The following is a 24780-nucleotide window of genomic DNA, read 5'->3' as shown; positions in this document are numbered from 1 at the left end:
TCATTCACGTTTCTAACTAAATGGATCAACTTAACCAAAGGTAATTTAGAACACCAATGGCAATCATAGGGAACTTTTGAACTCTCCAAACTTACTTTTTTTAAAACCAAACTAGACAACCATAGCTCCATAATTTCCAAAACTGAATGCAATACCTATTTTGAATGGTATTTTGAGGCTTCCAAACGTTATCACAAGTCTAAAATTGCCTCATTTGCAAAATAAAAATGATTAAAGAAACATAAAATGGCTTCCCAAACTTGACATTCCTCTTTCCCAGCTTCTTTGTCTCAGGCTCTGCCAAGGGCCAAGCATGGAAATTTGTCCAGGACTTCCAAGCAATAAACAACATTGTTATCCCTTGACATCCTGTTGTTCCTAACCCTCATATGCTACTAACACCCATTCTCAGTGGAAATAAATCCCTTATGTAACTGATTTACGCACTGTGTTCTTAGTGTCTTCTGGTTGATGAAGCTAGCTGGTACCTTTTTGCCTTTACTTGGGAAGGAAAACAATTCACCTGTACAGTAACACCTCAGGATTTTACTGAGAGTCCCCATTTCTCACGAATCCTGAAAGCTGATCTGGACGATAGAAAGTTCCCTAGGGGTTCTACATTGCTGCAATATGTGGGCCATCTGCTTCTTTGCTCATCTTCCCTTGCCTCCTCACAGGAAGACAGCATCCAATCACTAAAGCTTTTAGCCTTTAAGGGACACAAGTCACTAACGAAAAATTGTAGTTTGCCCAAACCCAGGTTCGATATTTAGGGCATCTGATATCAGAACAAGGGCTACACCTAGATCCAGATAGGCTTCATAGTGTCCTGTTTCCAAAACCCAAAACTAAGCACCAACTGTGAGGTTTTCTTGGGTTACTTGGCTACTGCCAAAATTGGATTCCAAATTTCTCTCTTATGGCCAAACCTCTGTATGTTTTACTAAAGAAAAACCCCAACCCAATTTTATGGGAAGACTAGGATGACATAGGCTTTAAGGCCTTAAAGGAGAGTTTAACAAACCCACCTGCCCTTGGACATCCCAACTATCAGATTCCCTTTTTCCTTTTTGTATATGAAAAGAAAGGGAATGCCCCTGGGGTGCTCACATGAAGACAGAGAGTCCACCATGGACCCATAGGGTATTATAGCCAGCAAGTGGACCTTGTAGCAAGGGGATTTCCCCTTGTCTTAGAACCAAAGCTGCCACTGCCCTTTAGGTCAAGGCCACCAAGGAAACTGTGGGATCCCCTTCAACTATCTTTGTACCTCATGCAGTAGAAGCCCTCCTGAATTCTCACCACACTCAACATACTTCAGCCAGCTGCCTCATCTCCTATGAAATCCTTTTGGTAACTGCTTCTCACGTAACTCTATCACGTTGTAATCAACGTAACCTGCTACTCTTCTCCCCTCCAGTACCAACAAAGCCCCTCACGACAATTTAACACCGCCAGATCACCTCCTGACCCCTCATGATGATCTCAGGAAACTCCCTCGAGTAACATCAACTTCTCATGGTTCACTGCTGGTTCTTATTTAAAAGGCGACAATGGCCAACACTGTGCTGGGTATGCTATTGCAACTCCTTTTGATATTGTTGAGGCAGCACCTTTACCTATGGCTACTTCAGCCCAACAGGTCTAATTATAGGCTATAACACAGGCTTGTACTTTAGCCACGGGCAAAACTGCCAACATTTATACTAATAGTAGACACACTTTCAGAGTAAGCTTATGATTTTGGAATGTTGTGAAAGAAATGGGGCTTGCCTACTTAAAAATGGCCCCTACACTCAGAAATTATTAGATGCTATACTTTTACCTGCTGCTTTAGCTATTATCAAGATACCGGGGCATTCTAAACTTGACTCTCTGGAAGCAAAAGAAAATCACCTTGCTGAAACTTCCACAAGGAATACTGCCCTTAAAGGAACCAACAGCAGCCAAGCCTTTGTCATGATCCAAAGGGATATTTCCCCAAATGACAACTTAGCAAAACTGGCTAGAGAACCCTAACAATTGGCCTCAGAAGAGGAAAAAGAGTGGAAATTCAACAGTTGTTGGTTTGATAAGAGAAGAGAAAGCTCTGGTTCAAACTAAATACCAACCAAGTCCCACCACAGACTCCAGAATGCCCCCTCCTAAACAGTGTACATGCATTTAACCACTTGTCTATTGACAAAGTGATAGCATTCATGAATCAATATTGGTGGGGAAATAGAAACAAGGCCACAAGAAATGCATACCTCACTTGTTCCACTTGTCCAAAATATAATCCAGGGAAGCCTGTTTGTATTGTTCCCAGACATTTTAAATGGTCTAACGAACCAGTCGAGGTTTGGCAAATGAATTTCATCCAACTTCCCCTGTCTCGTGGATATAAATTTGTTTAATCATGGTCTGTGTTTTCTCACTGCACTGAAGCCTTCCTTTGCAGACAGGTTAATGCCTCTTCTGTAGCTAAGATCCTTTTGGAAAGGAGATCCCACCGGCGGAACTCCTCTGGAACTTCATGATGATCGAGGAACCCACTTTACCTGTCAGGTACTTTGCAACACGGTAAAGGTCTAACAGATGCTAACAAAATTAAGCACGTTCTGGTAGAGCAATCTTTTCACGGTGTGCTCCAGCGAGACCAAGACCTTAAGCATCACACCCTGCACCCTGGAGATTCCATCTATTAGAAAAGACACCTCCAGAAGGACTCTCTTCAACCTCGCTGGAAAGGCCCCTATCAGGTACTGCTAACTAACCCTTCCTCCCCAAAACTCTTGGAATAGACTTTTGGATTCACGTGACACATCTAAAGAAACCACCAAACCCTGACCAGACCTGCACATCATCTGGTGACTTGAAAGGAAAGATTTCCTGGAATTAAAGCAGATGACATCTGATGAGACAGCTTTCCCAAGATGTCCAGGCTAGGCCTGCTGGGAGTTTGTCTGCCAAACATCTGATGCTGACATAACGCTTCAGATGACCTCCAATGCCTATGATCTTGATAAGATATGGACTTAAGGAAGAAAAAAACCAACCTGAGAATTCTCTCTCCTATTCCTCCTTGTTACTTGAATGTGACCTCACTAGGTTTCCAACCTGTGCACTTTCCCTCTGATGTGGGACATGACACCCAGGAAAATTCCTTAGCACCAGGAATAAAGGCCGATAAAATCAGGAAAACGTCTCAATCAGCGATGCTTTCAGAGAAAGGTCTTGATCAAAAGAGAAAAATGTGAAAATTAATAAATAGAAACCTCATTTAAAATGGAGTCAGGAGGCCAGAAGGGGAAGCTCTCACACCCTACAACAATGGTCGAGCCCACGTGGAAGAAGAAAGACTTCCTCTTCTTGTCCAGCCAATGAGAGACTGTCACAGCCAGTGAGAGAGTGTCACAACTCAGCCAATGAAAAGCCAGTACACTTTGAACTCTGAGTTCCTCCAATGGACTCTTTGTTTACATTAGCCCTCCCCACATCCTCTTCCCCTCTATGGAAGAGTTTCTCCTCCCCTTGTTGCTTGGACCTTGCAAGTGGCTCACCATGTTTGCAGATCCCTAACTGCAATTCTCTGTTGATCCTGAATAAACTCATTTTTGCTGGAGAAATAACTGGCTGTCTATTGTTTAAAGTCAACACCAACACATTTCAAAGAAAAAAGCAGAAGCACTGGGAATAATCCCCAGGAGAAAGAAAAATAAGGCCTAGACAAAGAGAATATCCCAGGTGATGAGCTCAAAAGTTAAAGTTCACAACAGCCTTTCAGCCTGGTAATCTGGCAAGAGGTCCTAATAGCTTTAGGCATAACCTCTGACCCACTTCCACTTCATGGAATGTATCCTAAGTAAATAATTAAAGGTAAAAGAAAAAATTTAGCCATGAGGATGTCCTACATAATAGCCAAAAGAAAAAAAAAAGATACAAACTAAGCTAGTTAATTAGTACCACACAATGAATGCTCAACAGCCACTAAAAATGATCACAGCCACTACAGCTATGGAGGTATTATTTACTGGCATGGAAAGATATCTCCAATTACATTGTTAAGCAAAATGAGCAAACAACAAAACAGAATATACAGTATAATACCAGTTTTCCTTCTCTCTAATTCTCTATATTGATAGCTGTAAACCCTGTATTTCATGCTTGGAATAGAAGTGATTATTCCTGGCTGGTGGTATCATGGGTGATTCAGTCTTTGTACTTTTCCTCCAATTTCTAGTTTTTTATCATTATTACTAGAGTACCAGTACAAAAGAAAAACAAGCTTTTTTAAAACAAAAAGTCATGCACCAAATAAAAAGCCTGGGCTACATAACCAAGCATGAATGCAAAGACTGGAATAGTCCTATAAGGATGGCTAAAGATAAGAATAAGCTAAATATTTTGAAAAACATTAAAATGTTTAATATTGATTTTTTTAAAGAGGTCATATCTAAACAAGAGTAAGTAAAAGCCTACTGGTTGAGGCACAACAGTATCACGCTAATAGATGAAAAAAGAAGACAACACAACAATCTCCACTTAGCATCTATTGTCCAGCTGGACAAGGGGTCTTCAAATAGGAAAAGTCACAGGAATTGGCCCCACAAGGAACCGAAGCGGTGGTGGGAGAGCACCCAACCACTCTGGATGCGTCTGAGTCTCTGGGACCCAGAAGAATAATTGCCCAGAGTGTGGAAATGTCAAGAACATTACTACAAAATTGGGGCCAGCAATACGTGAGAAATCAGAGACCAGGTGAAGAGGGAGAAAACTGGAAAAAGCACCAACATCTGTTGTATTTGAGGAGTCAGATATGAAATCAAACTCTGGCTGCCTCTTCCTAGCTCTGCAACTATGTAGGCATTTTACTAACCTTTCTGAGCTTCAACTTACTGATTTCTAAAATGAAAATAATAATATAGAACTCCCTGAGTGTTGGTGAGGAGTCAATGAAATAACATGTATAAAATGCCTAATTAGGTGCCATGCTCCTAGGAGGCCGTCAGTCAATAAATAGCAACTACACACATTTTTTTTTTTTTTTGAGGAGGATTAGTCCTCAGCTAACTGCTGCCAATCCTCCTCTTTTTGCTGAAGAAGACTGGCCCTGAGCTAACACGTGTGCCCATCTTCCTCTACTCTATATGTGGGACGCCTACCACAGCGTGGCTTGCCAAGTGGTGCTATGTCCACACTCAGGATCCAAACCAGTGAACCCTAGGGCCGCCAAAGCACAACGTGCGAACTTAACCGCTGCGCCACCAGGCCGGCCCCTAAATACATATTTTATTAGAGGCTGGGTCTAGAAACCAGGCACCTATATTAAAATGTTTGGCCACATTTTAATCCTCAATTTACCATTCATAATTTAAATTTGAGATTCCAGAATTGTCAATAAGGAGCAAGTTACAAACACTGATGAGGCATCTGAAGGGCTGTACTGGGAAAAGGCTAGAAGGAGAAGAAAACTCCCTTCAGGGCCTGAGACTGGTGAAGAGCCACAACCCCTGGCCATCTAGGAAGGATTTCATTACCTTTACTAAGGGAAGGATTTTCCTTGGGGACAGTGACAACAAACAACAAACAGCAAGCTGCTCCACTTCTTACACTGATTCACAAGAATAAGCCAGGGACACGCAGTGCAGCCCTGGAGTCTCTTGCAAGCTTCTGGGACTCTTATTTCCAGGCTGCAAGGAAGCACTCGCAAAAGTGAGGGGCAGGAGGGATGGAGGTTAACAGCAACGCAGATCAGTTAAGAAACCTAAGAAGACAGAATCCGGAAGTGAGAAGTATTTTCAGTAGACAGGGAAAGAAGAAAACAAAGCCCAAAGGCCAGGTCCGGCCTTCCATAAAAATTCTTTATCATTTCTGCTACAAATGTACTGACAGACAATTGAGGAGTAAGTTCACACATAAAAAGAGAAAAAAACTATGCAATTTGAACTATTATCAAAGACACTTGCAAATATTTTTCCGCTTTTGTTTTTCTTGATACTATTTTCTCATTAGCTGCAAACACCGTTTTCTCTAGAAGCTCACAGCATAGTGGGTACAAGAGTTTGCCTGCAGTCTCCACCATCACCAATGTGACCTTGGACAACATACGTAAGCTAGCTGTGCTTTAGTCTCCTCATCTGTAAAAAATACTCCTTTTTCCTAGGGTTGCTGTGAGGCTAGATGAGTTACATATAAATGCTTAGAACAACGTCTGGGCACCAGATTTTTGTCTTTGTCTCCTTAAATTCTACACAGTTACATTACCAAGCAGAAGATTTTCTTTAAAAACTCCACTACAAATGAGAAGAAGAAATAATGTGTCTCTAGAGGCCTGAAATGTCTGATGGGTACAGAGAGGCCAGTCCCAGTTCCACTGATAGGATGACCGACAGCTATGCTGGCCTTCTATTCTCACTGATAAGGCTGAAAACCGTAATGTTTTCCCATTCACCATGCACGGCTCAGAGTGAGATTTACACAGGAGGATATTCAACTAAGCATTCATTAAAAAAGTTTACTTTTATTTTCTGTTTTTGAATAGGTGATACATAGACTTGGTATAAAATTCAAATACTACGAGGTTTATAGGGAAAAGAGAATTTCCCTTCCTCTCCCGCCCCAGCTCCCAATTCCCTGTATCAGAGCTATGCTGTCATCTGATTCTCGTATCTTTCCAGAAATGAAGCATCATTTAAAAGAAGAGAAAGCAACAGCATATCCAATCAAGTGGTTATTATTTGTAATGACAAACGCTGTTAGGAGGAGTCTTTAATAGCATACTAAAGACTCTACACTGTGGGGGCCGGCCCGGTGGCACAGCAGTTAAGTTTGCATGTTCCACTTCGGTGGCCTGGGGTTTGCTGGTTCGGATCCCGGTTGAGGACATGGCACCTCCTGGCAAGCCATGCTGTGGCAGGTGTCCCACATATAAAGGAGAGGAAGATGGGCACGGATGTTGGCTCAGGGCCAGTCTTCCTCAGCAAAAAGAGAATTGACAGCAGATGTTAGCTCAGGGCTAATCTTCCTCAAAAAAAACAAAAAACAAAAAACAAAAAACTCCATATTGGTAAGTGAAAAACACTACAAAATTATATTTAAAGCATAATTCTATAAAAATGCACATTAAAAATATGAAAGAAACATGTCCAACCATCAGAAGTGGCTGCTTCAGTCTTGTGAAATTAAGGTTGAGTTTCTTCCCTTGTATCTGTCAACCTTTTTTAAAAAAAACACTTTAAGGATATTCTAAACTGAACACCTATTTCATAACCAGGAAAAAAAATTACTCTGCTGTCACAGCATGTCCTCTTCTTTTTGTTATTTAATACTGCCACCACACTTAAAATTGTATCTGGCTTCAGAGCCTAACTATCTTAAAGGTTTTCCACTCTTCCTATTTCCAAAATGGAACAGGGGAAGAAATACATATGACAACCATAAAGCGACAGAGACTTTTTTTGTTTTAAACAAGCACTTTATGTCTTTTATCATCAAATGACTGTTAACTCTTTTCAGAATAATCACTTTGGGAGACCACACTTATTCTTAAAGTAAAAAACAGGCAAAACGGCATGATGTATTATTTTCGGAAGAAAGAGAATTTGCACCTTGGCACTGAGGCTCCACTCCCATCAGTTCAGGTAGGAAGGCTGGGGGTGATGGGGTGTGGGCTGACTGGGTTCTGCTGGGCTCTGGCCCAGAGTGTTCTGAAAAGGCCCGAAGCTCCTCTACCCCTTGTGCTAGAGAAGTGGGCACACGCATACAGATTCCCAGAGGTTACAACAGGCTGCGCATGGTGACAGAGGTCATCCCAGAACATTCCACAGAAGCTACTCTTTCTCCAAAGCCACCATGGGGGCAGCAACCTCAATCTACCCTCTCCAGGTCAGCATCTCCTCTTTGGAGCTACTCAAAGTTTACACCTGCACTGGGACAAACAAGGAAGGGCTACGAGTTTGGAATATTTCTCCCTTCAAACCGAAACTAAGAAAAACACTGTGCAGTGGTCGTGGCAAGTTCTCCCTGTGAACGCCGGGTCCAGACAGCGGGCACAGAAGGCAGGGCTTCCCTCACACCCCAACCTGAGGCCAGCTCCTGGGCAGCCCCAGCAGGCGGAGCCTCAGGGAGCAGGGCGTTTGTGACTAAACCAAAGGGCTATCTGGAGGCTGTGAACCTACGTTCTTCTCTTACACAGGGACTCGGACAGGGGAACTTACTGAGAGGTCAACAACAGTCTTGACAGCCTTTTCTTTTCTCTTGAGGAAGTCATCATCCTGTAAGACAAAACAAGGAATAAACAAATCTTGTGCGAAGACTGAAACGCACTGGACTGCTCAGACGTCTGCCTATAAACCGACTTCCCGTCACTACCTCACCTGAACCAGTCTCAGTTTTCTAACAAACTGGAATACATTCTGCACGGGAAAAAGCTACCGCCTCTGCAGCTGGCTCCAAAACAGAGCTCTATAGTCAGAGAGAAAAACGGGGACCAATGAGTGCAGTGGTGACGACAAGTATTCTCATTAGAAATCCTTACGAGCGCGGAAGCCTCAGGCAAGTTACCTAGCCTCTGAGCCTCAGTCTCTCCATCTGTAAAACAGGGACAGAAACACCTATCTCAGGGGGCCGTCATGAGGATAAAGAGTAGAAGGCAGGTGATGTGCTGGGGCTAGAATGTAGTAAGCATTTCATAGTGACCAGCTATTATTGTTGTTTTGATTACCTTTCAACTGTTCCTCTAAGAATGTTCTAGGCAAGTGGTCTCTTGAGAAGCTTTATATGACTATACAAAAATATACTCATGTTCCTGTAATTTAATAAAAGTTCTGGATCAAGTACCAAAACTGACAGAAAAGGACAAAACTCTAGGGCTTTCCACTCAGTGCCCATTTAAAGAGGCAGTTCTAGAGACCCAGGAGGCCCAGTCTCAGTGCTGCCCAGGCAGAGGCAGAGATGCCACACAGGGGGTGGGAGCGCAGGGCAGCCTGCGCTCACTCTGCTCCTTCTAAGTGTGCACCCATGCTCTCAGCTGGACAAGAAAAGAAAATGAGAACACTGACCTCAGGGAGACTGTAGGTCTTCTGGAACTGGGACACAGAGTAGGAGCGGATGTAGTCACCCATCTCTTCTTTTGTTTCTATAGCTCACTTCACCAGCCACTGCAGAAGAAAGTTAGGAAACGTGAGCCGATGGGGTGAAACACCACTGCGGTGAAGGCCAACTCAGAGATGGCACCACTCGTGAACCCAAATCACTGTCCTTGAACCGACCAAGTGACGACAAGCTATCAACACACACTGTCCTATAGGAAAAGCAACTGGCTTAGCGTCTGAGATGCTAAGATCCAGTGGGACCTAGAGCTGAGCAGCTGTGCAGGAGGAGCCTCACTTCAGAGCCTCAGGCCTCAGTTTCCCTCTCCATGTAAAGTGAAACTGAGAATGTCAGTTCCTTTCACCTCACAGAGCTACTGTGGGAGCAAATGAAACCACATGTACTAGAGTGCTTTGTAAATACCCGAAACATAACACAAATGCAGCTATCCCCACAACCTCCTGGTTATAGCGATCGATCTCAACGTCATTCTTTTTCCTGCTTCTTGCACCACAGACCAGAGAAAGGGGAAGAACCAGAGAGAACACCTAGTATAACCCTGAACTGGCAGATGAAAAAACATCCCCAAACTACTCAGATGTGAGAACAGGGTGTACTGAGTACACAGCCTTGGGCTTCGGGTTAGCTTGGCACTCACAACATTCTCTCTCTCAGACCGCACAATGCTACAAGGTGGCTGGTACTGGCCGTGATGACAGAACCTAAAGCTCAGAGAGACTACGTAACTTGCCCATTGATCCACAGCTAGCAAACCACAGAGCTGGGCGTCACAACTCACAGGCTCTTCCACACCAGAAGACTGGACATATGGGCTTCATTAAATGTTTCCCAGCTCTTTTGGGCTGATGTGCAAAAGGAGGTGTTTCTCCCTACCTCAAACTCCAGTTAATTAAAACACACACATACACACACCCACACCCCATAACCTGTGGAAGATTCCAGTGCTCTGAGGGTAAGAACGCAAAGTCAAATAAGAGCCTTTGTTGTCCTCCCCTGGCTCTTCATTCAATTCCTGTACTACTGAAGAGCATTATGGAGGGGGTGCCATCTGTCAGGCTTGCCATTCTCTCTCCAGAGAGAGCCACTACATCTCAAAAGCAGTTTTTGGACAGTAGTTGTGTTTCCCCAAGAGCACAGCCACACGTGGCAAGGTTTAGCTGCCTAGGAAAGTAGACACGTGGCATGCTGCATGGTGCTCCCACAGGGACAGGAAGAAATGCTTGATCATGGAGGGCAGCCAGCTCCAGGAAAGGACACGTTTAGGAAGTGGCTGCCCAGGATAGGGGCGGCTGCAGAATATCTATATAAGGAACATTCTTTTGTTGTCAGCATCTTCCATTTATTTCCATCACTCCACTCCACCCCATCTCCAAACAACCACCTCAGGAACGGACAAAGCCAGAAGCAGGGGCAGAGGATGAGACCACACTCAGAACTACGGTAGCTCCTAACTCGCACCCCCACCCCAGCACCACAGCCCCAGACAACTAAGGAGGCGGACACTTGCTCAAGTCAATTTGTCTCTGCTTTGCTTTGGATCCAGAGATCCAGTTTCTGGCCTTTCATATTTGTTTCCTTTTCCCTTAATCAGATCTACCCAGAATTATCACTTGGTGGGATGCCGGAGAGTGTGATCAGATAAGGAAGGTAAAGCATGTTGAGTCATAGGATTCCCACACACAGTCCAATACTGTTTTGGAGTTCCCAGCATGAAGTGCTGTGGAGGGAACCTCTTGGACAGCCAAGCTCTGCCACAGCTCCCTGGCATTCGAGAAAAATAGCTACCCTCACAGGATCACATCCCACATGGGAGAAAAAGATGTGACCTAGAATACCAATGGCTGGAAGTTAGACCCGTTTTTCTCCCGGCTGGCATTCGGAGTGTGTTACTGTAGCTTTGTAAACGGTGTGAACAGGGGGGATGAGTCTCGAGCCCGGCACAAGACAACGAGTTCAATGGTTCCCAACTGCTGGTCCGTGACTATCCTTGCACTGGTCTCCAGCAAAACAGGAAAAACTAGAGGCATGTGGTAAGCTTTTCAGGATGCTAAAGGTATTCAATTTGAAGGACTGTCCTTTATTTTAAGATTGGGAGTTAAATGGCTTTTCAGGAAATGATAGAGAAACTAAGAGCAGTTACTTTTAAAAAGGCCCTTGCCTGGCAAAATACAGATGGCAACCATAGGTCAACCTCCATTTTTGCTTTAAAATTTTACTGGTCCATGAAATTAAGAAATCTGGTAACCAGCAGCCTAGACTCTCACATCCAGACAGGAAGCCCCCCAGCATTCAACTCACAACACGGAACATTCACAGACACTCAAAATGCCCAAACCAAATGCAGAAGATCACTTCCTTTTCACCCTCTTCTCATATCTAGAGTAGATTCTTTGCCCTCAAAGTTCTAGCATGGGGCTGAGGAAGGTCTAATCACTAGAGATCCAGGCTTTGGGGGAAAAGGCAACAACTTCACAGAATGACAGTGTTGGAGGTTTTAGTAATAACACAGGGGCCCAACTTCCTAGTTTCACAAAAAGGATCAGGTACCGTCCCTCTGCATCAGACAAAAAGTCTAACAAAGACACAAATCAAATTCTGAGTTAACGTCTTGGCCTCAAATCTACAAATTTCATTTACAAATTTACAAATTTCATGGTATTTGATTTGAAGCCTAGTGCCCGGGAAGATTCCCAACAACAGCAACAACAACAGAAACAACTATAACATTTATAAAGCACTTCCTAAAATATGCCAGTCCTTCAGCTAAGTGCTTTACACATATTAACTTACTTAATTCTCATCTGATCAGGTAGGTACTACTATTATTTCTATTTAAGAGATGAGAAATTAAGTCATTTGCCCAAGGTCACGCAGGTAGAAAGGGGCAGAGCCTAGATTTGAACCCAGGAAATCTCCAGGGTCCACGCCCTTAACCCCTACACTATATAATCTTAACACAGAATTAGAAGACTTTTCCAGCAAGGGATGCACAGCTTTCTTCTCTGTGGCTGCATGAATGGTGGAGTGGGAAAATACAAGGCCTGGAGACAGGAAGTTTAGACTGGAATCTTTGCTTCTCCACTCACTAGTTCTCTGCCCTTAAGCAAATCAATTATTCCCCTTCTGAGTCTCACTTTCCTCAGATATAAGACTAGGATTATAACAGATGCTTCAAAGAACTGTATTAGGATCAGATGCAAAGTACTGCTCACAGAGGTAGCCAACAAAGGTGAATTCCTTTGCTCCTTCTCTTTTCACGGAGCCTGGAGGGCAGGCTGAGACACAAGAACCGTACGGTATATATAGTGAGCTTTACACCACAAGCCACTTAATCACAGAGTCTTGGGGAAAGGCAGGGTTCAGACAGGTCTCTCATCAGACATGTAGTCATCAAATAAGGACTGAATGCCTACAAACTGCCAGACATTCTGTAAGGTGCTAGAGAGACAACAGTGAGGATGACAGCCATAGTGCCTGTCCTCATGAAGCTTACAGTCTGATGGGAGAGACAGGTAATAACCAGACACTTGAACATACACGGTTACAAACTGCAGTAACGCAGGTTTCCTGTGAAGGAAGGGAATGTGGCCATATGAATAGACAGAGCAAAGGAAACTGTCCTAGATTAGAGGGTCAGGGGAAGCTTTCTTGAGGTTTGGGAGAACTGAGATCTGAATGATGAATATGAATTCAGCGGGTAAGGAGAGAAGAGAACAGCTTTCCAGGCTGAGGGAAAGAACAAAGAAAAGTAAGGAATAAAATGAGACTGGACAGGTCGGAAGAGATCAGAGCACGGGGGTGGGGGGGGGGGGCTACAAAGTTCTATCTTTACCACAAGGGCAATGAACAGTGACTGATGGGAACATTCAAAGATTCTAACAGGTGACGCTGTGCAACTAGGGTAGATGGAGTATTGGCAACCTTTTGAGGATGACATCAGGAAACATCATCACATTCTGCTGCCAGCAAATCCATACCACACCCAGGATCTGGGCCAGATGGCCCAAGAGCCAGACCTGTTACAGGAATTCTGACATTCAGAGGACAAGACACCACACAGAGGCTCTCACCTGAATAACAGGAAATATGTGAATAAAATCCATCCCTTGGATCTGGTGGGGCTCCAGCTGGTGGGGACATTGCATCCTTGGCAGGACTGAGACGATTTTCTCTGATAGTGCTCTGTTTGGAAAACACAACAAGCAAAGAGTGAGAACACACTCAGTGGCCCTTAAGACATCTCTCAAGTCTGGGCAACATGCCAGAAGAATCCAGGGCTTCTCAATGCCAGACCAGTGCCAGACTATGACCAAGTTTCTCCTGGATGACTGCAAAATGAGAAAAATAAACACAATTTAAATGTGAGTGTGTGTGTGCAAGCAAGGCCAAAAAACTTCCTTCATCCTTTAAGATTGTGTTCTTCCTTTTTTATATGAAAATATTTTGTTTCTTTATGAAATTATAGTTATGTTAGAGATACTACCTATTTTTTTAACATCCTTACACGGTAAAATAAAAAGTTATCAGTGCCCCATATTCTTTTGCATTTCATTTTACTGACCTACTTCTTCCAAAAGTCTGTGAACCACTAGGGTCCCACATTAAAAAAATTGTTCTAAATATCATTCAGGCAACAAATAATTACCAGACCCCGTGCCAGGTGCCCAGAATATTAAGACAAATCATGAGGTCTCAGTCTTAAAAAAATTTGGAGTTCTCTACTCTGGTACAAAAGTATCTTTAAAATAAGAAAATAGCTTTTAAGTTTTTTGATACTCTAAAATTAATCCTACATTTGGGGGAACCATGTCTCCTCACTCTTCTTTCCAGAGAAGAGAAACTCTGCACTTCTCAGGAGGGACACTGTGATCTGTCTGCAACACCTTGCCTCAGTCCTCCTCCAATGAAATGGCTGGGAGAAGGGGGGAACCGGGCTCCTGAGGTCCCAGACACTCTTCTGCCTCGGTCAGGAGGTAACAGCCTGCTGGGGCGGTTTCTCGGCTCCGCCTGGGCCTGGGCAGGACAGTTTTATGGCAGGAGCGACAGAGGGACTTGTGTGCACGTCCATCTCATCACAAACTTAAGCCTCCTTCTTTAATCAGCTGATATTTGATCTCCAACTGTCTGGTTCCTGTTTCTTGTATCTTAACTGGATCAGATTCAAGAGGAGAGAGAAGTTATTTAGTAGGTCTGCTAAACCCCAAGGCCATGGTACACGGACCGGGAACCTTGAGAAACAGTCATGAGGCACAGTCTTACGGGGCCATAGAGAGAAACAGAGACTTCTGGCTCAGCCTACATGGATAGTTTAGGTTATACCCCCATCTAGGACCCTTTAAAAAATCTTAGCCAGTTACAGCAGCTACTGTGGCCTTGTTTACAACTACAGGTCTATTTTCTAATAAATGAAGGCCCTGGTAAATAAGGTTACCAGGTTTTCCTAGATGCTCCAAATTCAACAAGTTTTGGGTCTACCAAAAGTGTTCTCTGTTCAAAGAAATTTTGTGCATCTTTATCTTCCTGCAGTTCCATAATCCTCCCCAGGAGACAGACAGCCTTTGGACCAACATCTAACTCGGGCCTGGCTGAGAGCCATTCTTATCTCACCTGTTCCCCTTAACAGGGTTCAGCCCCTCAGTCATGGCAGGAACTAAGTAATCTAGGGACAAAAGCTGAACGGCTTTCCAGGGAACGGTCCCCAGAGAACACACTCTGAAACCATGTTTATACCAGGAAAGTGGCTTTACAAGGTGGGACCAAGGTTAAACTGCTGAGGGAAACAGTCACCCCCCAGCTCTACTGATCATACGATCAAATGTCAAGTCCAATATGTTAAGAGAAAAAAACAAAACATGGAGAGGGGAAGACTGACACCCCACAGGAGGGAGCATCCACTCCCAGGAGGGACGCCTATGGGAGAACAACTTCACCCCCAGCAGAAACCAGGGAGGCAATTTATCCAAAAGGTCCGAGATGGAAAAGGAAAGTATCATGTGGCTCTCAGCCACCCCTGGGGCCCCTCCTTCCTGAGAGCCTGTCTTCTGCCATGAGATGTGCAGCCCGCTCCAGTGGGGAAGTCTGCGGTTGTCCAGCTCTTCCTGGGGCTCCAATGGGATAGTCTGGTAGGGAAGTATTAACAAACCCATTTGGCAACATATCAAAGTCACTCTCTCTGATAAGCTTTATTTCTATTTTGATTTCCTTCAGACTCCCATGCCCTGTTTCTTTAAAATTTGTCAGGGGAAGAGATGGGTGCTTACTTGGCCCTGCTTCCCAAACTTGAAGCTTAGCAAATGAAGATGATTACCAACTCTGGTTTTGTGTCCTTGCTCAGCGCAGGTCTTAACTACACATGTGGGGCCACCTTTCCTCATAATTAGATTTTGGTTCAGCGGGAGGAACACTCCCTCTAGTGGCTACAGGTCTACGGGGCTGCATAGAGTCACTGATTGCCTAGAACCATTCAGTAGCTTAAAAACAAGAGGCTGGGACTCCCAACACCATCCAGCCTAACCCTCTACCTTCAGACAAGGTTCTCCCTGGCCACTTCTCAGGGACAGCCTACTCTTCCAGTTCATAAAGGCCCCGAGGGAAGACTGTCTCAGGTCATCTCAGGGTTTACAACCCTCTTAAACCAGCCTCCCAGAAATTACAGTGTACTGAAACAGCTGAAGGCACTATCACTGCCAGGGGTGGGGGGTGGGGGAGTGGGGATGGGGGATGTGGGTGAAACACAGGCAGGCTGGGGGCAGCGGGTAAAAGTCAGAAAGACTTCTTTCAAAAACCCACCATTCCCCATTTGGCTTCTCCCTGGAGCTCAGGGTGAATCCTCTGACTTTCTGAAAATCAGGGAAAATGACAATTGCAGAGGTCACCAGGCAGGTTTCCCAGCCTAAGATTTTAACAGGCCCACCTGTCATTACAGGTTTTAGTTTTAATAAGCGTTAAGTGCACTGTTTCCTCCTCCACTGCAAACAGTTTGAGAGAGTGAATTAAACCAGTATCTAAAGTCCAGCTCTATCACCTACTCTGGGACTTGTGGCAAGCCCCCTGGTCCCTCTGGTCCAATACTCCCATCATAAAATGAGGGACAATCCCTGTCCTATCTATTCAAAGGTTGTCATGAAGATTAAATAACAAAATGCGCGTACAAGTGCTCTGCACACAAGTGACTAGCAAACGTGTGTTGCTGAAATGAACTGTTACAAGCCTAAAATCTCATTTATGGACCTCTGAGCATAGGACCCTGCAGTAAATGGGGCTTTCGGCAGGTTGGGGATGGAGGGTAGAAGCTCATGGAACCCTCGAGCAAGAAGGATCAAGAAGGAGAACAAGGCCCCCAACTGGACACGTACAGAAGACAGCCTGAAAGATACTCATGCCCTCAGGAGGCAAGTGCGCTCCTGAGACAGAGCTGCCTGGCCACCGTCACATCAGCCAGGATGTAGGAAGGCACTGCAGACATAGGCAGCATTAGTCTAAAATGCACCTAACCTCAAACTGGGTGGGCAGGAACCCAAAACAGAGAACACATTCCAAATACAAACAGAAAAGATTTTGGGATAGTGCCGTGTGGCTATGACATTTCTCCTATAATGTGATGCCCTGCTGGGAGCCTGGTGGGTCTTTAGTCATGCAAACCCCGTCCCCAGCTTCGCCCCACAACTATAGTTCATGGCTCTGCACTTAAAAGCTGCACTCTCAAGTACCTACCAGAGAACATAATACATCCTTAACCCCTTTTCCAAACCCTTTGGGGCCAGCTGCATTTCAGAATTCAGAATTGTTTAGAAGTTTGCCCCTTAGTGTACCTAAGGGACATACATTATGCATCATGTAGAACCCCAGTGAAGTCTAGTCCAATACCCTATAATCAAAGAAATTAATATTTCTGTAGCAAAACTCATGAATATTCACATAAGTGGGATCAATAAAGACTATAAATAGCCTTAAATCAGTTCAGGTCATGTTTTGTTTCCAAATAAGTTTTGTATCCACGCTTAAAAAGAAAAAAACCCATTTTCAGTGTTTTTCTTAGATTTCAGAAATATGAATAAGGGATTGAGAAGCTGTATAAAAAACACTATGCTCCAATATCTTTTAAGAGTACTGTCACTGATGGGAAGGTATCATAACCCCCAAGGACACCAAGGTGAAAAAGGGGCTAAGAACCACTGTAAAACTCCAAAGGAATTTAGGAAGGAGAGATACGCAGAATCTAAGAAATAGTAAGACTAGCCCCGAAAGAATGCAATGGAAAGAAGTCCCAGCGCATCAGGGGTGCCACAGGTGTAAGAAGCAATGAGCTCAAATTGGAACAGAAAGAGGCTTCCGTCAAGAGTGTCTTCAAGACAGTGAATCATGTTAGTAAACAGACTGATTAAGAAGCTGGCTCATCTTAGCTACAGATAAAGGTATGGGCTTCTTTGTCAACAAGAAAAAAAAGGCAATCAGAAACTCAAGGAAAAAACGTGCATAAATATGAAGTAAATTACTGTGTGCCTGATTTTCAGTGATGCATAAAGGCCATCTCCACTCGCTCGGGCCAAGTACCTCAGAATCATCCTCGACTCCCTTCTTAACCCCAAATCCAATCTGTCGAAATCCTGTGGGCCCTACCTTCAGAACAGATCCAGAATCCCACCACTGCCAGCTCACTGTCCAGGCCACCACCTGCGCCTGTGAGGATGACGACAACGCGCTCAAGTCTCCCAGATTCCACCGTCACCCCCTGAATTCAGTAATCAGAGGGGTCCTTCTACAACAAAGAACAGACGAGGCTCCTCTTCTCTCAAAGCCCACCAGGGATATCCTATCTCACCCAGAGTAAACCCAAGTCCTCACGTTGACCTGCAAGGCCCTACTTGATCTGGCCCCCATGACCTCTCTGCACCTGCCTCCTAGCGCCACCTCCTCCTCACTCCACTCCAGGCAACCTTCTGCTGAGGCCTTCACACTGGCAGTTCCCTTTGCCTAGAAGACTCTCCCCTCAAGTCTTAGCCCTGATATCATCTACTCAATAAGGTCTACACGGACTCAAAACTGCAACTGCCTCCTACCCTGTGTCCCTCCTCATACTTCTTCCCACGTTTAATTTTTTCCATACATTACTTCTTTTTTTTTCCCCTTTTTGCTGAGGAAGATTCTCCCTGAGCTAACATCTGGTACCAACCTTCCTCTACTTTGTATGTGGGTCGTTGCCACAGCATGGCCACCAACAAGCGATGTAGGTCCAGGATCCAAACCCGGGCCACCGAAGCGGAGCATGCCGAACTTAAACCACTAGGCCACAAGGCTGGCCCCTAGATATATTACTTCTATATATAGTTTACTTATTTGCTAAATTAGTTGTTTATGGTCTATCTCCTCCAATAGACTCTAAGCTCCAGGAGGGCGGACATTTTTCATTAATGTATCCAAAGTACCCAGAATAATGCCTGACACATAGCAGGGGCTCAACAAATATTTGCTGAGTCAATGAATAAATGAAAAGAGATTCTTTTGACTGTGATATTTTGAATATTCCCCTTTAAACAACACCATTATGGTCCAGATTACATTTCCTTTTCTTGGACCCCATTACAATTCTTAGTTCTTTTCTTTTCAGGTGAAGATTGGCCCTGAGCTAACATCTGCTGCCAATCCTCTTCTTTTTGCTGAAGAAGACTGGCCCTGAGCTAACATCCGTGCCCATCTTCCTCTACTTTATACAAGGGACACCTGCCTCAGCATGGTTTGACAAGCAGTGCATAGGTCCACACCTGGGATCTGAAGCAGTGAACCCTGGCCGCTGAAGCAGAGCGTGCGAACTTAATCGCTGCGCCACCAGGCCAGCCCCAATTCTTAGTTCTTATTGTAAACACTGCTTATAGATTTACTTTTAGAATCTACATGTAGATAAAGCATGGACAATTTAATTGCTATTATAGAAGACACTATAAATATGATACACTGAACATTATAAAAGTTTTTTTTGATGGTGTATGGAGGCTGAAAGGTAGAAGGAAAGACAGAGATATGAAAACATCTACTCTACGTCGTTAGGAACCAGGAGAAACTATACTATATTAACGTGTCAAGAAATAGAAGCTTAAGTAGATTAAAATTATACAAGTAATCAGAGAAAAACAGATAATGATGACAAGACCAGAAGACGAAGGGGAGGTAGTGAGTAGTCCAGGCAAGCTGATTTCCTCCGCCCATCAAACCTGAATGAAACAGAGTGCATACACAGTTGGAGATGGAGAAGTGACTTCTCTGAAGGATCTAAAACCTAAACAGTCAAAGATGATTCTCTCCAGGGAATAAAACTGGGCTGTAGAATGGGAAGGGGGACAGACATCAGCTGTATATTGTGTTCCCTTTGGCAGTATTTGAATTTTTTTTCTAGCTTCATGGATGTAACACCTACATAATAGAAGAAAAAAAACACAATGAAAATCCACCTCTGGATTCAGCCCAATCAGCACAGAGCAGCCCACACACCTGGACTGCCTCCCCGGGAAGGACTCTGCACTGTAGGTCGCTGGATGCGATGCCACAGTCCCGGAACGACATTAGAGACGTAGAGCCCTGCTACTCACGGCTGGGCACCAATGAGCACAGTGTCACAGACAACAATATGTCCTCTCTAATGAGGAGCCAAGGGATGTCCTTTGGTCTTAGTATTAAGACTTTTGGTGATTCTGTGGGACTGATTTTTTCTTCTACTGAATGGAAACTGTGAATCGCGTATGTTGTCATGTATTTCTCTCTTCATTAGCTGCCAGAAAGCTTAGAGACAAATCTGTGGCCCACCCTTAGGAAAACAAGGCATTTTGTGGCCTATCACAAATGTGGCAGCCTTGTCCCCAATTCTATTTTCTCTCCTCTTGCTTTGCTTAGCCTTCGCTTCGGCTTCCCATTACTACTGCTTCATGTGCATATTTGTGAACATCTTCAATCCATTTGGAAGTGTTTTTTCTTGGGGGAGGATAAGGCTTCAGCAAAATGAAAAGATAAATCACAAACATATAGATCTGGGATCACAAATCCTTCTTCTTACAGATAAGGGAACTGAGGCCTGCCCAAGGTCACACAGCGGCCGACTGGCAGGGCTGGGCAGAACGGGGATGCTAGATGGTCTAATGAAATCACCAAGCCCCTGGGGAGCTATGGAAGACTAGGCGGGGTACCCTCCGGTGAAATCTCTAGCAAGGAGCCTATGCTGCCTTCTCTGGATGACAGGAAAAGTGAGGCTCTGCCTCACACAGAGGCAATGGGGATGGAAAGATTCTCCTTTCTCCATCCTATTCAACTTCGATCCAAATTAATTGCCTTGGAAACAGAGATAATCTAAGCAGTCACTAGAAACTCTGATGAAGGAAAAGTATCAGAGCTGCTGAACGTCACTAACCATCAGGTAAATGCAAATCAAAACTACAACGAGATGTCATCTCACATCTGCTAGAATGGTTATCAGCAAAAAGACAAGAAATAACAAGTGTTGGTGAAGATATGGAGAAAAGGGAACCCCTGTACACAGCTGGTGGGAATATAAATTGGTGCAGCCACCATGGAAAACAGTATGGAGGTTCCTCAAAAAATTAAAAATAGAACTACCGTATGATCTAGCAATTCCACTTTTGGGTACATATCCAAAGAAAACAAAATCACCATCTCAAAGAAATATTTGTATCCTTATGTTCATTGCAGCGTTATTCACGATAGCCAAGATTTGGAAACAACCTAAGTGTCCATCCATGGACAAATGGATAAAAACGACGTGGTGTATGTGTGTGTGAGTGCGTGCATTATATATATATATATATATATACACACAAGCGAACATTATTCAGCCGTTAAAAGGGAGAAAATCCTGCCATTTGCGACAACATGGCTGGACCTTGGGGGCATTATGTTGAGTGAAATAAGTCAAAAAGAGAAAGGCAAATACTGTATGATCTCACTTAAATGTGGAATCTCAAATAACTGAACTCACAGAAACCGAGAATAGATGGGTGGTTGCCAGAGGCAGGGGGTGAGGCGTGGGGGAATTGAGTGGAGGCAGTCAAGAGGGACAAACTTCCAGTTAATAAGATAAATAAGTTCTTGGGATATCACGCACAGGATGGTAACTATAGTTAACAATAATATATCGTATATTTGAAAGTTGCTAAGAGAGAGATCTTAAAAGTTTTTATTCCAAGACAAAAAATTTGTAACTATGTAAGGTGATGGATGTTAACTAAAACTTGTGTTAATCATTTCACAATACATACGTATATCAAATCATTATATTGTACACCTTAAACTAATATAATGTTATATATCAATTATATCTCAAGAAAACTGGAGGGAAAAAGTTAAAAAACAAGGGGGCTGGCCCCACAGCATAGTGGTTAAGCTGGGTGCACTCTGCTTTGGTGGCTGGGGTTCACAGGTTCAGATCCCAGGTGCAGACCTACACCACTTACCAGTCATGCTGTGGCAGCAAACCACATATAAAATAGAGGAAGACTGGCACAGATGTTATCTCAGGGCCAATCTTCCTCAAGCAAACAAAGAGGAAGACTGGGAAGAGAGGTTAGCTCAGGGTGAATCTTCTTCAGCGAAAAAACATAAACCAAACAAAAAGAGCAAATGTTAGAAATAGCCTGAACATTAAATGACTCTTAGATGCTAGCTGTGACTTTGGCTTCTATCAGCTTCAGTTTCACAATCTGTAAAACCGTGATAACACTTGTTGTTATGAAAATTAAGATAAAATACATAAAGCATCTAGCAGAACTTTCAACTCATAGTAGGCAATCAAAATTAGCTCCCTTCCCCCCTTTAGGTTCTCCCATGGCAAACCAGGATAACTTACATTTTTTGACCTATTGTAGAGTTTTCCTGAAAGAGCAAATCAACGTCTATGTCAAAGTTGCATGTGGTAATGCACCAAGTCATTCCTCCTACTACCTGCAAGACAGAAAGAAAATATCTGTTTTCTCTTTCTAGTTTGGGGAGAGGAGAAAAGTAGAAGGTAGAAAAAATATAAGTAGTTCTTACAGACTCAGTGAACATACAAAATTACATATCTTTAGAGAGAGAGTATATGTGTCCTTCTGACTCCATCAACTATAATTCATCGAAGACAGCACTGCTGAATAAAACTTTCTGCAATGATGGATATGTTCCATATCTGCATTGTTCAACATAGTAGCTACTAGCCACATGAGGTTACTGGTCACTTAGAATGTGGCTAGTGTGACTGAGAAATTAAGCTTTCATTACTAAATGGACATACCATTCACAGGTCCTTTTTATACTGAAGGGGACAGACATTAACTCTCAGCCAAGAGAAGTCTTAATTCAATTTCAGGCAAATGCCAGACTGCAGAAGAATTATGTGTTTTATAGACCAGATATGTGAGTAGCAAGGCTGACATTCTGTGACTCATTACTTAATTTCCATGTATCTTATTTTTTCCATCTACCTAAACGCAATGAGAATCCCTGCTCTACTTTCTTCGCAAGATTTCTCTGAGATGCAAATGAGATGAAGGCTAAAAATCCATGTTGCAACACAATCCTTAAGATACAGCTTGATGTTAGAAAAAACAATAGTGAATCTTCTCCCTGGCTGTTTTAGACCCTTGTGAGATGCCTAATAAACACAGATTCGAGGCCCCAGCCCAGACCTAACTAACCAGAATTTCAATGGGTGAGGCCTGGACATCTGTATTGTGAAACAATCCACAGCGATTCTGCTATGTGCAGCCAGGACTGTGGCCCACTGGCTCACTCAACACTTTCTTCCACCAGGAAGCTTTCCTGGCCTGCTCTGTCTGATCTGGATGCTTCATTTCTGTGCACAGTTCACTGCAGCACTTACTGCATCATGCCATCCATTCTATGAGTGTTGGTCTACTTGTCTCTCTTCCCTATTCCATAGAAATCGGGCTCTGAGTACAGGGCCTTCGTCTTATCTCGCTGCCCTCGACACCTATTACTATGCCTTGTACATAACAATTGTTCAAGGTTCTGCTGAATTAAAAAATTTCATCCTGTAGTGACTTCTCCCTCTTCCAAACTCAGCATTTACCATCCATAGAACATCTGGCAATTGTCTGTGAGCACACTGACTTTGGAAAGCTCCTTACTAACTCAGATTATTTTATCATACACAAGCTTTACCTCACCACCCAAACTATAACTTCCTTCAAAGGATGAACTATTAGTTTTGCCTCTTTGCACTTCCCAAAGCTTTGTACATAGAAAAGGAATTCAAGGCGTCTCTACTGATATATTGTTATTTCCTTTTAATAGGACATTTGAACACTTCCATAAGCAATCTGAATCAGGGAGAAATGGAAACGTGCACTTGGACAAAGTAAAAACAGAATCTCTTCCTCTCTTTTTCTCTGCTATGATTAACCATGCCATCTTGACAAAAGACAGCCTAATGGTTAGGAAGAGTTCCTCTTACCTTGTCAAAAGGTGACAAGCCTTTAATTCTTGCCCTGAAATACCCAGCTGCAACCAAGAGCTCCAAAATTTCAGTCAACTTGACATTTTGTTCTTCATCTTCTCTTGTTTCTACCTAAAAAAAAAAGTAAAAGTTAGGCTAGTAAAAGCTACTTTGAATAAAGGAAATCCAGGTACATCCCCCGATGCCACAAGCTCATTGCCAAGAAGCAGGTGACACCTGGCTGTATCACTGTATTCATGCAGGAGCACGGGGACACAGTGCTGCCAGAGTTGCAAAGAACAGGGTCCCCAGGCCTCAACAAGCTGTTAATCATCATAGGTGGGGAGGAGATACACAGAGATAGTACAGACTTTTCCTCAGGTGCCAAAGGAACCCAGGGGAAAGGAAGATCACAGCATGTAGCCTCCCTATGCTAACACATGGTTTACTTGATGGGCTTCTTGACTAGATTATAAGCTCCTTATTGACAAGAACAAGGTGGGTTTTTTTTTTTTTTTGAGGAAGATTAGCTGTAAGCTAACAACTGTGCCAATCTTCTTCTACTTTCTATGTGGACTGCTGCCACAGCATGGCTGACAAGTGGTGTAGGTCCACGCCCGAGATCCAAACCCATGAACCCAGGCCGCCAAAGCGGAGCACACCAAACTTAACCACCACACCATGGGGCCAGTCCCTCTGCACTTCTCTTTTTGATCTCTAAAGCACATGGAAGGAAGGCTTTCAACCCAGATATATTAAAGGGCGATTATTTCCACATAAAAGGATTGCCTTAAAATAATAAATTCACCTAATATATTTAAATAGGAATTTGATTTAAAAATTTTAATTATATTCTACCTTCACTCCCAGGTGTTTATCTACAAGTTAAATATATCTAAATACTCTAGTACTTTTGCCTCCCTTTACTTTCATGAACTGTGCCTTTCACACTTCCATTATTGCAGAAAATCAGAAACCACTCTCTATAAAACAGCACCAACGGATCCTGGTTCAAATCCTCGTACCCACCTCTGCCTACTCCCTTACCTCACAGGCCTGTTAAATCTTCCTTTACCATGCACCTCATGCTTATCCTCCCTCCCCTGTTTACACTTCACGCCAGGACTATTGCAACTGCCTCTCAACCTTTCTTCCCTGTTAATTTGTTTTGCTCATTCCTTCTTAAATCCCAGCTTTCACATCATCTCACTTTAGCTCACCCCCCCGCCCTCATCATTAATGCACCATACACT

At 43.6% G+C, this 24780-nt stretch overlaps 1 protein-coding gene across 4 annotated transcripts in view; it reads right to left on the bottom strand.

Moving 5' to 3' along the window:
• The window catches only part of CCDC93 (coiled-coil domain containing 93), a 103443-nt gene that overhangs the window by 75042 nt on the left and 3621 nt on the right, over window positions 1-24780 (bottom strand). For all 4 annotated transcript variants that reach the window (XR_011528681.1, XR_011528682.1, XM_070581174.1 and 1 more), the window contains exons 2-6: window positions 23546-23659; window positions 21941-22035; window positions 13164-13275; window positions 9042-9140; window positions 8199-8255 (exon numbers count right to left, since the gene is read on the bottom strand). Coding sequence is in view for 2 of the 4 variants with exons in the window: in XM_070581174.1 (XP_070437275.1) it covers window positions 8199-8255; window positions 9042-9104 (120 nt within the window). In the remaining 2 variants the exon portion in view is untranslated. The remainder of the gene's footprint in view (window positions 1-8198; window positions 8256-9041; window positions 9141-13163; window positions 13276-21940; window positions 22036-23545; window positions 23660-24780) is intronic.

Source organism: Equus przewalskii, chromosome 17, assembly GCF_037783145.1.
Source record: "Equus przewalskii isolate Varuska chromosome 17, EquPr2, whole genome shotgun sequence".
Taxonomy (NCBI): Eukaryota; Metazoa; Chordata; class Mammalia; order Perissodactyla; family Equidae; genus Equus; species Equus przewalskii.
This window is presented reverse-complemented; position numbering and strand designations above follow the sequence as displayed.